Source organism: Eubalaena glacialis, chromosome 19, assembly GCF_028564815.1.
Source record: "Eubalaena glacialis isolate mEubGla1 chromosome 19, mEubGla1.1.hap2.+ XY, whole genome shotgun sequence".
Lineage (NCBI taxonomy): Eukaryota > Metazoa > Chordata > Mammalia > Artiodactyla > Balaenidae > Eubalaena > Eubalaena glacialis.
Genome location: NC_083734.1, coordinates 58,168,582 through 58,182,211, shown reverse-complemented (window position 1 = coordinate 58,182,211; position 13,630 = coordinate 58,168,582). Strand labels below are relative to the sequence as shown.

General features: G+C 52.4%; 1 protein-coding gene across 3 annotated transcripts in view; it reads right to left on the bottom strand.

Annotated features, from left to right (window-relative positions):
- Positions 1 to 6,400: 6,400 nt before the first annotated feature.
- The window catches only part of SDK2 (sidekick cell adhesion molecule 2), a 260,397-nt gene continuing 253,167 nt past the window's right edge, over positions 6,401 to 13,630 (bottom strand). For all 3 annotated transcript variants that reach the window (XM_061176964.1, XM_061176966.1, XM_061176965.1), the window contains one exon: positions 6,401 to 7,048. In XM_061176964.1, the coding sequence (XP_061032947.1) occupies positions 6,695 to 7,048 (354 nt within the window). In that variant the 3' untranslated portion in view covers positions 6,401 to 6,694. The remainder of the gene's footprint in view (positions 7,049 to 13,630) is intronic.

Sequence of the window (13,630 nt, the reverse complement as noted above, 5' to 3'; positions counted from 1 at the left end):
AAGTGCTTTTCCTGGTTGGTAACTCGGGGATTTCTAAGAGAAGAAATCTGAGAGGTCTCTTTGATGTTTTCCGGGTGAGGTTACCTTTGCTCAGCAGAGAGAAGGAACATTATGTATAATCCAAGCCAGTACATTATATCACCAGATGTCTCCTTGGCTTTGGAAAGCACCTTCCTTTCCCCTCCCCCTTCCTTCTCAGCAGATTTACCTTCCTCATTGTTTTGGTGAAAGGTATTGTCTTTTTTTTTTTCTTCCCCCGAGTGTATTTGACTGGTATTTTTGCTGGGAACAGCCAAGGTCCATGCCCACTGGCCACAGTTAGGGAGGGGCCAGTCTGGGATTAGAAATGATGAGGAAGAAGACTGGAATTCCAGAATACCGTGAGGCTTCTCCCCCGTCTAGAACAAACACACTTCTACCACCAGGAAGACATGCTTCTGATGGTCCAAGCCTTTCCTTCAAATCTCATTATTTCCTTGGATCTTCCCGTCAGTCTGGTTGGTGGTAGATGACTCGTTTCCCCTGAGAAAACTAAGAGGCACTTCAAGGGGGCAGTGAGGGAGGGATAAATTAGGAGTTTGGGATTAGCAGACACACACCACTATATATACAATAGATAACCAACAAGGACGTACTGTATAGCATAGGGAACTCTACTCAATATTTTGTAATACCCTGTAAGGGAAAAGAATCTGAAAAAAAAAAAAAAAAAAAAGACATATATGTATGTATAACTGAATCACTTTGCTGTACACCTGAAACTAACACAACATGGTAAATCAACTATATTTCAAAAAGAAAAAAAAAAAAAAGAGGCATTTCAAGTCTCAGTTTGCAAGTGACCATTCTAGAACCAAACCCACACTTCTGACTCCAGTTCTGGAATGTCTTCCCCTTACTACCCTTTAACCAAACATCCTCAAATCAGCTGTGAGTCACAGCTAATGTGGGGCTTGGGTTCCATATTGTGTACAATGTAAAGATCATGGGTGGTCAAAATTGCCCTTGAAAATCCCTTAACCACCTTGAAAACTAGTCATAAAGTACAGTGTGCAGGGTTTGTACTGTAATACATACAGAAGGTCTCTTATCTGACCTCCACTTAACAAATATTAGCCATATTAATTGATTCTCTCTGCAAAACATGAAGAAACCCATCATACCCTGGAAACTGAAGGTTAATGTCCTGCCTTCTGTGATGCCCACACTCTCCTGCTCCTACCAAATTGAGTTGTATGTTTACAGAGAGTCACTCATCACTGTTCCCAAACTTGTTTATGCCAGTCATGCTTTTTATAGTAATTATGTAATTTAATGAAATACGATGTAAGTGGATAGGATAAGCGGGCAGAATGAGGACAGTTATTTCTTTGAAAATTACATCGAATGCTTTGGAAAAGGAGTACTTTGATAAAGCAAAGTTGCAAAAATAAAAGAGTGCTGAATTAGGGGCAAGAACAGTAAAATATTAGGGAAAGAGTAATAAAATCTAGGATTCTGCTCTTTTATCAACCCATCATTTCTACTCTGGTAAGTGGAGATTCTCTGTATTCACCTAATTTTAGGGGCAGCAGTTGGTCCTGTGACTTCTCTTCTCTTATGGATCTAAGAAGAGGTGTTGATTTTTCCATTTGCTTAGTTTTCCACCCATTGTTAGGACGGGCTGGCACCTTCCAAGCTCCTCACATGCCAGAAACTGGAAGTCTCCACTTCAAAATTTCTGTGTATTTTTGCTTTACTTTAAAGAGATAGAAACTGGAGTTCACTGATGATATATTATAGATGTGTAAGAAAGACCAGAACTCTACACATTGAGCCCATTCTCAAAAAAAAAGGAAAAATTCTGTACCCAACATGAACAGAATGGGTACATGAACAGAATGGGTACACCAACCAAAGGTTGGTGGATGAATTTACATTTGTGAGTTTTAAGTAAAAATAAAGTGGAGAAGGTGCATACATAATAGGTATTTTAAATTCCCTGCTTTAATTATGTTTTGATTAGTTGAACGGCCTCCGTATGAATAAATGTCTAATATGCATTAAACAATGTAGACTATATAAAAGAAGTGTACTGTGTAAAATTGAGTGGCTTTACATGTACTATTAAAATTATTTTTCCTTCACTCTCTCTCTGTTATTTGAATCCATCTGACTTAAGTTATGGGAGGTAAGCGTGGTCTATTCTAAGGCGAGTGTACTCAGAAATTCAGCGATTCCAGCCCTAATTCTAAATCTGGGTGGATTAACTATGTTAGATCCACCAAATGCCAGGGTGGTTCTTATTACATCAAGGTCACTAGGGCCTGAGGTGCTGGCTTTGTCGAAATTAAAGTGAAAACGGGCAAGAAACTTGCCTTCACACATCGGAGTGACGCATTTGTCTCTAGAGCCAGACTGCTTTAGAACAAATCCTGGCTTTTCTAATTCTCAGGGGCAAGCCACTTACATTCTCCCTGACCCAGCTTCCCTCCTAGGGGGTGGGCACAAGCATGCCATGAGTTAATCAATGTAAAGTGATTAGAACAGTGCCTGGCACAGGGTGAATGCCATACAAGCGTTAGCTATTGCTATTACTATTATTATTAATCATTACCATTTTGCCTCTAATTGGGCGTAATCTGAGAAGCTCTTCTCTTAAAAGTGTAAAATAAATAAAACAGTGCATTTCACTTGAAGGCACAGATGTTCACTCACCTATGAATTAAGAAAGCAGAAAAACTTGAACCCCTGACTCTGCAACACCACAGAAAGGCTAAAAAGGGGTGTTTGGGGACCAGATTACTTGAGAGCAATGTGGGGCTGGGGATCCCCATTTATCCTCCAGGGAGGAGAAGAACGAACGTCGCTTCAGGACTCCAAAAAAAAAAAAGTTTATTTATAAAATACTGACCAGTTTGACGGGACATGGGACTTCTCGTGGTATATATTTCAAATCAATTTTTTTGTCACCTTTCATTCAAAAAATAAACCTGCTAACAAGCTATATGACATATAGATATATATATATATTTTTTCTTACAGATAGACACCTGCCATAATGAATACTCTCCCCATAATTTTTCATTGTATCTTTTAAATCAAAAAAATAAAGATTTGTGTTGGTTTTTGTTTTTGGAGTCTGTATGCGCAAAAGAAGGTAACACATTTAAATGCTTTTGGTTATTCTTACAGAAACAAAGAGAAGGGGGATGGTCCCAAGAGGGCACCTGTGCTCAGGTGGTGGTCAGGGTTGCCGCTGCCCAGGACCACACAGAGGCACTCAGGGGCAGGCGGCTGCTGTTCAGATGGTCCCCCCTCCCCCTCCAGCCCCTCACCAAGTGTGGGCACCTTCAGATGTGCACCATGGGAAGGTGAGGGAAGCCCCTGCCCAGAGTGGGCTATGGGGAGGCTCTGGCACCTTTAAAAGCTCTGCCCAGGGAGGTGTGGACAGAGACAGAAGGCCTCCAGCCAGCGTGCGCAGGGCGGGGCAGCCGGCAGCATCCCTGTTTCCTCTGCATCACGGCATTGTCAGGTGGGGTGATTGGAGGAGAGGCAGCCTGTGTTTGCAAACTCCCTGGAGTCCTGGGAGGAAGGTGCTTCTGGAACCCGGAGCAGCTTTTTGGTTCACCTTGGCAGTCTGGGTGCGGAGCTGAAGTGAACGCAGGAGGGTGTGGCCAGGAGGGCAAAGGCAGCCCTGGTGTGCCAAGTGTGAGCTGCGGGGTCCAACACTAGATTTCCCGAGGGCACAGCGAGGCAAAGCCAAACGAGCCAGCGAGCGAGTGTCCCAATGTGAACCCGCTTCAGGTGGCGTCACACAAACACGGGTCCTGGCATCACTGGCTCAAGAAACCAAGTCAGGGAGGCTCCCTGTGACCCGTGGGCAGTGCCCATGCACCTTTCCAAAGGGCCAGGTGTCTGGATGGGGGTCGGAAGCCTCCGCTGCCCCAGCAGGTATGTAAACAAGGGCAAAGAGATGTCCTCTTAGAAATCCAGAGGTCCACAGCTGGGGACCTGGGCTTCCAGATGTGGCTGGGGCAGTGGAGGCTCCGTTTCAGGTGGGTGGGGATGGACTGAGGCTGGGACTTTCACCTCTGCCCGGCCCGCCTTCCCGGCTCCTCTAAGAGTTCTGCCCTTTCAGACAGCAGAACCCAGCCCCCCCCACGTGTGCGAGTGACTCAGGTGGCCCGTGCCCCGCACAGGAGACGACGTCAGCCCTCCGAGGGGGCTGCGGACACACGGACGCTGTGCATTCTGTGTGTATCCGCGTGTGTGTGCACGAGCCCAGGTGTGTGTGTGTGTGTGTCAGCATGGGTGTGAAGGAGCACGTGGGGAGGGGAGGGCAAGCATCTTAACGCACACGGTGATTCACGGAAGGCAAAGGGAATTTGGCCTCGTGAAATATATACACGCGTACAGAGCGTTTCTACTGACCCCTGCTTCCTCCTCCCACATCCCTCCCTGGGCTTTGCAACAAGAACCGGGAAGGGCTTTAAATGGTTCCACACACAGCAGATAGAGAAAAGGTTGAGACTGTTTGGGGGGGGGGGAGGGGAGAGAGAAGGACAGTGAAAGCAGCAGGTCATCACATGCCCCGCAGCTGTGCACGTTCCCCGAGGGATGCGCCAGATGTGTACAGGGGCAGAACCTCAGGCCTGTGTCCTCCTTCGGGGGCAAAGACTGTGCTTCCCTTTCTAGACCCCCTTAGTGGAGAAGCTGCTGTTTGGACCTCGGAGCCAGGTCAGCCCGTCTACAGAGCCATCTTCCAACTTCTCCCCATCACGTTTCCGGGGGGTCCCAGTGCCTGGGGAGGAGCCCAGAGCTGGGTGTGCCCTTTCCTCAGGCCCCTGGCCCTGCTTCCACCCCAGGAACCTGATTCGGGGTGGTGGGGAGGGGTATAGGCACACTCCTTCCTTGGCTTGTTTCCCAAATCCTCCATCGTTCTCCTCACCCCTCAAAATGGGGCCTCACCTCCTCCCAGGCAGGGCGGCAGTGCCCATGCTTGGCGCCTCCAGGGAGCCCTGCGCCACGAAGGGGCCCCAAGATGCACTAAATGTACCCCAGCTGGGCCATCCCGTCTCCCAGAGGCAGCGGTCCATCCCCGACCCTGGGGGATGGGCTGCTTTGCAGGGCCGGTGAGTGGCACCCAGGGAATTAGCTGGAAAGGCTCCTCCTTAAACTCCTGCATCCGGAAGGTCTGAGTTGATGGGAAGATGCAGGCCACCAGAAGTAGCTTTTTAAAGCTCTGTCTCCCAGCAGCTATAATTGTCCCTTGGTCCCATCTGACCTGCTCCTCCCGGCCAGCCTGGCTGTGCATCTTGGAAGCTTGTGCTCAGTTTGGATGGGGCCCCTCCTCGCTCTGAGCTCTGGCAGGCTGAGCCGAGTCTGGAAGACATTAATGGGGGTTGGGATGGTCTTTGACTTTGTAAATCGGGTGCTGGGAGATCCAGCCTCGGGACCAGAGACTTGGCCCGCCCCTCTGGGCTCCTGGGCTCCTGGACTTAGGAGGCGGGGGTCTTAGACACAGAGGGCTATGGGTTGAGAACGAGGGACACAGATCTGAAAGTGAGTGTCCTGCTGGCTAGGAGGACCCAAAGGGATTTCTCTTGGAGAGGATCTCTGGACCCTTTTCCTTGCCACTGCATGTGTGTGTGTGTGTGTATGTGTGTGTGTGTGTTTGTGTGTGTGAAGGTGTCTATCCAGGGAGAGGAGCATGTCTGCCATGGCGATGCCTCACACCCGTTTAGCCCCTCAGCCCCACAGAAGCTGAATTTCCTTGTCTCTGTAACTCCCTTTTCCCTCTCCCTTTAAGAAGGCGGTCAGGTGGTACCTGAATTGGAAGAAAGGGAAAAGTCCAAGCTTCCTCCTTCCGGTCCTGACTTCCTGCCTTATGCCCAGTTTTCCCAGTGGTGCCGGGCCAGTGTCCCCATCTCTGCTCCCCAAGTTCATCTCTCCTAGTCTGTGCTCAGGAAAGTGAATTCAAGGAAAGGGATGGCTGGGTTCAGTGGCGGGGGGACCTCTCCCCAGCCCCTAGGGTCCCTCTTCCTTGGGTTCACAACAGGAAAGTCTGTTAGGAGCAAGGAGCTAGCTCGGCAAATTCTCATCCTTCAGCTGGTTTCGTTTTTCTAAATAAACCAAATGCTTGGTGGGGACATTGAACAAGGGAGGGGGTAGTGGAGGGTGAGGGGCAGGGCTGTACAGGGTGGGGTGGGAGTGTGGGTGCAGGGGGGAGGGGAGCTTTGCCCCCAGGGATGCCCATCCCGGCGCAGCACCGGCCAGCAGCGGGCCCAGGGCTCCAGCACATGCCGGAAGGGAGCAGCTGGCTGGACGTCCAGAAGTTTCTTCACCCCCACCAGCCACGCCCGCCTTACAGCCCTCCAGTCTTTGCCTTCCCTCCCTCCCTCCCTCTCTCTCCAGGGGCCCAACCCACTCGTGTCCACCGCAGCCAGCCCCCCTACTCTGCTCAGCCCCCCGAAGGAGCAGCAAACCCCACAATCGCGAAGCCACACACGTCCTCTCGTGGTTTTTCTCCATCCTTCTCAACACCGGCTTTGCTGGCCCTGGAATCTCTGGAAAAATAAACTCAGGAGGTGAAAAGTTGACTTGGTTTCTTGGTGTTTCTGTTTTCTGGCAGGCAGGCGGTGCGAGGAGGGGCGGAAGGGGAGTTTGGTGCTGTGTTTTCTTTCTCTTTCCTCTTCCGACAACGAGGATGACATCAAACAAATGATGAAAATCCTGCTATAGGAGCCCGGGAGCCAGGGGCGAGGCTGCTGGGGGGACGGTAGAGGGTGCTCTGCTGACTCGGGGGGTTCGGGGGGTTTTGGGGCGTTGGGGTCCGACTGGCCTTGGGCCGAAAGAGGCTGCCCTGCTGGGCGCTGCTGCCGTTGGACAGGGCAGTGTGGTCTGGCTCGCCCGGGTCGCTCTCCGTGTAGCTGTAGGCCTGGGCCCGCGAGATCCCCTTCTGCTGCCGCCTCCAGGAGTTGTAATAGGTGGGGTCACTGATGTAGTGGTTGACAAAAGAGTGGGCCTTCTGAGGGCTCGGGTCGACCTCGTACTCGCTGTCGCTTCCCTGGTAGGGCAGAGAATCGGGGTGTCAGTGGCCGCCGGGGGACAGGTCAGCAAGATCAGGGCTGACAGGCACAGAACACTGTGATCTGAATCTCCGCTCAGCCACTTCCGAGCCCGGGACTGTGGGCCTCTCAGCCCCCTCTCTGCCAAGGGGGTATAACGCCCGCCTTCTTAGGCGCCTTCAGAGCTCGTGATGTGTATGAAGCCTCTACCCCAGGGCTGGCACAGAGCCTGAGGACCCTCCATGGGAACCGGAAGACCTGAGTTCTAACCTCTTACGAAAAGTCGAAGTGAAATTCACATAACATAAGGTTTACCACTGTCAAGTGGACGATTCACTGGCATTCGGTACATTCGTGGCGTTGTGCGACCATCACGTCTTTTCATTCCAAAACATCTTCATCATCACCCCAGGGGAAAACCTGGTACCCATGAAGCAGTCGCTCCTCACTCCTCCCTCCCCAACCTCCCCCCGACCCCTACCCCTGGCAACCACCGGTCCACTTCCTGTCTCCATGGATTGATCCATTCTGGATATTGCATAAAAATGGAATCACACCACATGTGGCTTTTGTGTCTGGCTTCTTTCATTTAGTGTAATGTTTTCGAGGTTGAATTCATCATGTCTTTTCACTTTCTGTATTTCTGATGCTTTGATATCTGGGGCCTTTGCTGACCCTGGGGCGACTGCCCCTCCCAGGACGAGCCAGTTCCTGGAGAGAGTAAGCAGCCTTTCACACCCAGAGTTCACGCCTATACCACCTCCTCTAATGGGCTCTTACACACTGACTTGGACCCATTATTCCCTGTCCCTAATCACCCCAGGGGCAGGTACCAGACAACTAGGGGCAGCCCCTACCCCCTAGGGCCCCCTGCATTTATTCAAACTAGGCTAAGCCTGCTTGCCCTGCCTCGCCTTTCCTGTGGGAACCACAATAAAGGCTCCTGCCCGCGTCTTCCTGTTTTCCTCCTGTCCCTTCTGACTCCTGACCGACCCTGGCGTTTCCCTGTGTGGTCCCCCCTGGCCTGGTGGGTCCCCTCTTCTTGGGAACTGTGAATAACAAACTATCTTTTCATGGGCGGTCATCTCCTGATCTGCTGGCCTCATCATACCCGAATAATAACAAACCTACATTTTAAAACAGAGGTTCATGCATGATATACTGAGTTCTAATCCTAATCCAGCCTCTGACTTACTGTGTGACTGGGGACAAAGCCGGGACCAGATTAGAAGACCTTTAGGGGGGCTTCCCTGGTGGCACAGTGGTTAAGAATCCGCCTGCCAATGCAGGGGACAAGGGTTCGAGCCCTGGCCCGGGAAGATCCCACATGCTGCGGAGCAACTAAGCCCGTGCACAACTACTGAGCCTGCGAGCCACAACTACTGAGCCCACGTGCCACAACTACTGAAGCCCACACGCCTAGAGCCCGTGCTCTGCAACTGAGAAGAGAAGCCACCGCAATGAGAAGCCCGCGCACCACAACGAAGAGTAGCCCCGACTCGCCGCAACCAGAGAAAGCCCGCGTGCAGCAACAAAGACCCAACGCAGCCAAAAAATAAAAATTAAAAAATTAAAAAAAAATAAATTAATTAAAAAAAAGAAAGAAGACCTTTAGGGGCTCCTGGCGCTGAACAAAGTGTTGATGCTCACCTGTGTGTGACCCAAAATAAAAGCAACACTCAGTTATAAAAGAAGCAAGAGAAAAAGATCAACAAAAGTTCTGAATTTTCACACGATGACCACCCTGAGGCTTTCGGGGAGAAACAGAAAAAAATTAAACTGTCCTTAACACGGTGATACCTTGGTGTCCTTGGCACGTGCTCTATCTGCCTTTTGGGGAAATCAGCACAGGAGTCAGTCTGGGTTGTAAAGTAAAGTAGCGTTCGGCTCTGAACTGTGGAGCTAAAAATACCGTGCACCCCTTCCCCCATCCCAAGCTCCCAGAGATGTTTTGAGAACTAATAAGACAACAGATGGGAAGGCCCTGAGAACTCTCTGGAAGACATGCACTGATTTTAGTGAAGAGTACACTCTCAATGAATATGGTTCAGAAGACCACGCTCGGGTTGCCTCATCTCTGCCCAGAGAATACATGCTTGGAGGCAGTAAGTTAATTTTATCAAGTAATATATATGTTGGAAAAACCCTGCAGCCCAGTGAGCCCAATACAAACCAGTCTGGGATGATCATCTGTGTTTTGCTTCACAGGTAAAGGAAACGGGGAGTTGACCTTGCCCAAAAGGTCTGAGCTGTGGGAAAGGTAATGTGCACTTGTTTTCAGGAACTCAGAGTTCTTTATGGCATCTAAACCTTCAAGAGAAATAGGTGCAATGCGAAGAACTAAAATGATACTAACTCTGGAGCAGCCTCTTTGCCAGACAGCAGGAAACGCTGACTTGCATTCTCGTATTTAAATTTCACACCTCTGCGCTGTAGCTACTACACTACTTGAGTGCTGATGAGAGGGTGCGGGTTTTGCCCAAGGAAATGATGAGTTGGACTTGAACGCAGATCTGCCTGATTTTCCAAAGCCCACGCATGCTCTGAACTCCCATACTCCTGCCTGGAGGTCACGAGACAGGAAGTAGAGCCCCTCTACCCTCCCGTGGGGAGTAATTGCTCCCTGGTTGATCTGCTAATTTATGTTCCCTGGCCCCTCCCCTCCTCCTCCCCGCCCTTCCACAGTCCCCACCGCCCCCAGCAGACACCCCCAGGCCGCGATCGTCTTGGCAGGCAGAGCCGTTTGCCCAAGACAATGGAAAGTCCCTCACCGTTCTTCCCGTGACGCAGAGCGGCACAATACAAGCCCTTTCTTTGCCTATGGCCCAGCTGCCGGCCCAGGAGGGAACAAAGGGGCTGCGCAGACTGGAGGGCTCCATATGCCAGGAGCCCAGGGGAGGGGCGGAGGGGTGGGCACCTGATGCCTGGGGCTGTGGTGAGGCTGGCCCAGGGGCAGGAGAAGTCTGAGCGAGCTGTGGAGGAGGAGGCTGGGGTCCCTCCGGTCCAGGAGCAGTGAGGGTCTGAGAGTATGGGGGGTGAGAGGGGCGCCCACAGTTTTCCCTACAGGTTAGGTCTCTCTGGGAGGGCACCTACCAACTGGCCGGAATCATTGCTAGAGGTTCTAGAACTTCGGCCAGCCCCAGGCCCCAGTCTTGAGGAGAAATCCCCAAATTACCATGGGCCTGGAGTGAATGAGTCTCCAGGGTGAGAGGGGATGGGGGCACAGTGAAGTCCTGACTCTGTCCCTTCCCAGGTAGGTACGCTTGGACCCATCACTTTAGCCTCTCTCAGCCTCAGTATCCTTGTCTGTAAAATGGGTAGATCCCGCAGTTCACAGGATGAAGTGAGCTAATGTATGAGAGAATAGTGTAAAGGTATTATTAGGGAGGAAGTGAGGGGGGGTCTGGGAGAGATGGGGCCTCGAAGCCCCCAGAGGAGGGATCAGAAGGGGGCCACGGGATGGGGGAGGCTGACTCAGTGCTCAGCTGGGAAAGGAAAAGAATGTATGGTTCCTGCTTCCCCACAAAACCCCGACCCCCAACGATGACTAGTAGGTAGGGAATGGGCCTCCTTGGCCCTCCTGGGGGCCCAGACCAAAGCCCATTCATCCAAATTATCTCCTACCCTCTGTTGAGCACCTACTGTGCGCCAGACACTCCGTGGGGCAGCAATCCCGATGGGGATGGGAAAGCCAGAGGAGGAGGAGCTGGGAGGCCGCGCTGCAGGAGGGGCGTGGGCTACAGTCTGGCCTGCCCCTCCCCCAGCTCTCCAGTGCCAAAGGATGGGGTCTCTGCACGTGCTCCTCTCCGCCTCCACCTCCCAGAACATCTGTTTCTTTTCTGGATGGGGGTGGGGTGAGAAGAGAAGAAAGAAAGCGAGAGGGGACCGGGGGCTCCCATTCCGGCTTTCAACTCTCGCCTGGTAATTGAATGCAGCTTCCCAGTAACCGGCCCAGCACAAAGAGGGCCTTTCACGGGCAGTCCCTCCAGGCTGCCAGGCAATCAGGTGACTGCTTCAGCTCCCCGGCCTCTTAACAGCAACTCAAAGCCACTCCATCAGCAATCACCAAGGTCTGGGGAGTGGGGGGGGAGCGCAGACGCCGGGCCTGGTGATGGGAGTGAGCAGGGTGGGGACCAGCGGGAGGGAGGACCCCGGAGAAAGGACGGAGACAAAAGAGAGGGAGCAATGGAAAGCCTTTAGCTTTTCTGTTCCTTTCTAGAAGGAGGGACGGTTGTGTCAGACTCAGCAGGCAACAGGGCGGGTGCTGGGCCGGGCTTGGGGGCCGGGGTCGAGAGCCCAGGGCCGGGCGGGGGGCCCTTATCTTGTTGAATCTCAAGAATTCTGGCAGGAACGTGTTGCCCCAGATGGCAGGTCACCCTGTGCGGCTCCTCGGGAGACTGGGCGCTGGAGCCCCTCCCCCGCCTGTGGTCCAGGGGCTCCCTGCGCGGAGTCTAGCCTGAAGCCTGGATGGGAGTCTGTCACCTTGGATGCTCTCACGCTTGAACCAGCCGAGGCCCCTCCTGCAGGGGCTGCAGCCTCCCGGGGGTTAGAGGTGGGGTGGGGGTGGGAGATGCCTCCTTGAGGCACATTTTTCTCCGGGGCTCTGGGCTCCTTACCCCTGCCCGGTGTCACGCAGGGCCCAACCTGTGTGTGGCCACTAACACCACCAGGCCTCCCAGAGTGCTCGTGGGTTAAGTGGTACCATTCTCGAACAATCCTTAGAGCCATTCCTGGCTCCTAGTAAGGCCTTCGAAAATGTTCACTTTTCTGATTGGGTGCTCAATAAACAGTGCATAAAATCTAATATGGCCTATATATTTCCTTTTTCTCATAGGTTCAATTTCATTATAATGAGCTTAAAGGGGCTGCCCAGACATCACAAAGAACTGAGTATCGATTAGAAGAGACTTGCCATTGGCTTGGAATTCCTTTCCCATGGAGATTTACTTGTGTGCTAACTATGTGATTTTTCTACCCAATCTGGGCTCTGACTTTGAAATGAAGTAGGACAGTGGCCATACTTCCTTTTTAGAAGTTCCATCAAACAGCCTCAGCCTTTGTGGGTCCCCCTGCCTGGAACCCCCTTCTCCTGTACCCCTTGAGATGCAGCCCCCAGCCCACCCCATGCCCCCTGAAAGGAGCCAGCCCCTCCCTCCTCTGCCTCCACCCACAGCCCTGTTATGGCCTTTGCCACGTTGTATCATGTGTGTTTGTTTATAAGAAACCTCGACTTGGACTTCCCTGGTGGCACAGTGGTTAAGAATCTGCCTGCCAATGCAGGGGACACGGGTTCAAGCCCTGGTCCAGGAAGATCCCACATGCCGCGGAGCAACTAAGCCCGTGCGCCACAACTACTGAGCCTGTGCTCTAGAGCCTGCAAGTCACAACGACTGAAGCCTGCAAGCCACAACTACTGGAGCTCGTGCACCTAGAGCCCGTGCTCCACAACAAGAGAAGCCACCACGATGAGAAACCCGCGCACCACCACAAGAGTAGCCACAGCTTGCCGCAACTAGAGAAAGCCCGAACGCAGCAACGAAGACCCAACGCAGCCAAAAATAAATAAATAAAATAAATAAATTTATAAAAAAAAAAAAAAAAGAAACCTTGACTTTGTGTTTATTACCATATCACAGGAAAATGGCTGGGCAAATTTCCCCCAATTTTGGAGAGTGACTTTTGGGTGGTCTGACTTAGAATACCAGCCAGGCGGCATAGGCAAAATTTACTCTCCGGGGACCTGGGGGGGTGGGGACTTCACAAAGACAGCTGGCCTGAGGAGCTGGCTGTGTGGCTGCAGCCCTTAGGGATGTGCCCTTGCAGAAACTGACACGGGTAGGGCTAACAGTACATCCACCGAGAGCCCCAAATTGAAAGTAGTGACGGTGGATGCTGTACATTCCAGACACTGATGTGCGGTCCAGCTGCTTCTCAGGGGGGCGAGCGAGAAGCACCAGGGGCATCAGAGGGAGGCCAGGTGCTCTGTCTCCAGTCTGTCCCCTCCAGCCCACAGGGAGCCCCTGGGAGGCAGGGCCGCGTCTCCATCACCTCCTGGTCCTCAGAGTGAGTGTTGAGAAGTCACGGTCTGCTTGCCCCCTGTACCCGCTGGAGCGGCCCTCACAGCCCTGGACAAATGCTGACACCCAGGCCTCCTGAGCTGCTTCGGCGGGAACTCCAGTCTGACCCACAGAGGCACAGAGGAGTGGCCCTGGCTGAAAAGGCATGACCCCACCTGTAGCTGCAGAATCACCGAGCATGCTTCTTGGGGTCCTCCCGGTGACACTTAGGGGCTCAGGGAGGCGGCTCTTTACCAACAGGTAATGGAAGCAATTCAACTTTTTGTTTTGTTTTGTTTCTTGGGTCACACCACACGGCTTGTGGGATCTTAGTTCCCTGACCAGGGATCGAACCAGGGCCCCAGCAGGGAAAGGGCTGAGTCCTAACCACTGGACCGCCAGGGAACTCTCACCATTTAACAATGCACAACGTACCAGTGCCCTGGGGCTGGGGGCACACGGGTGACTGATGGCTGAACCTCTCAGGGTCCTCCTGGGCCCTTTCATGTCGGAGGATGCTAACAC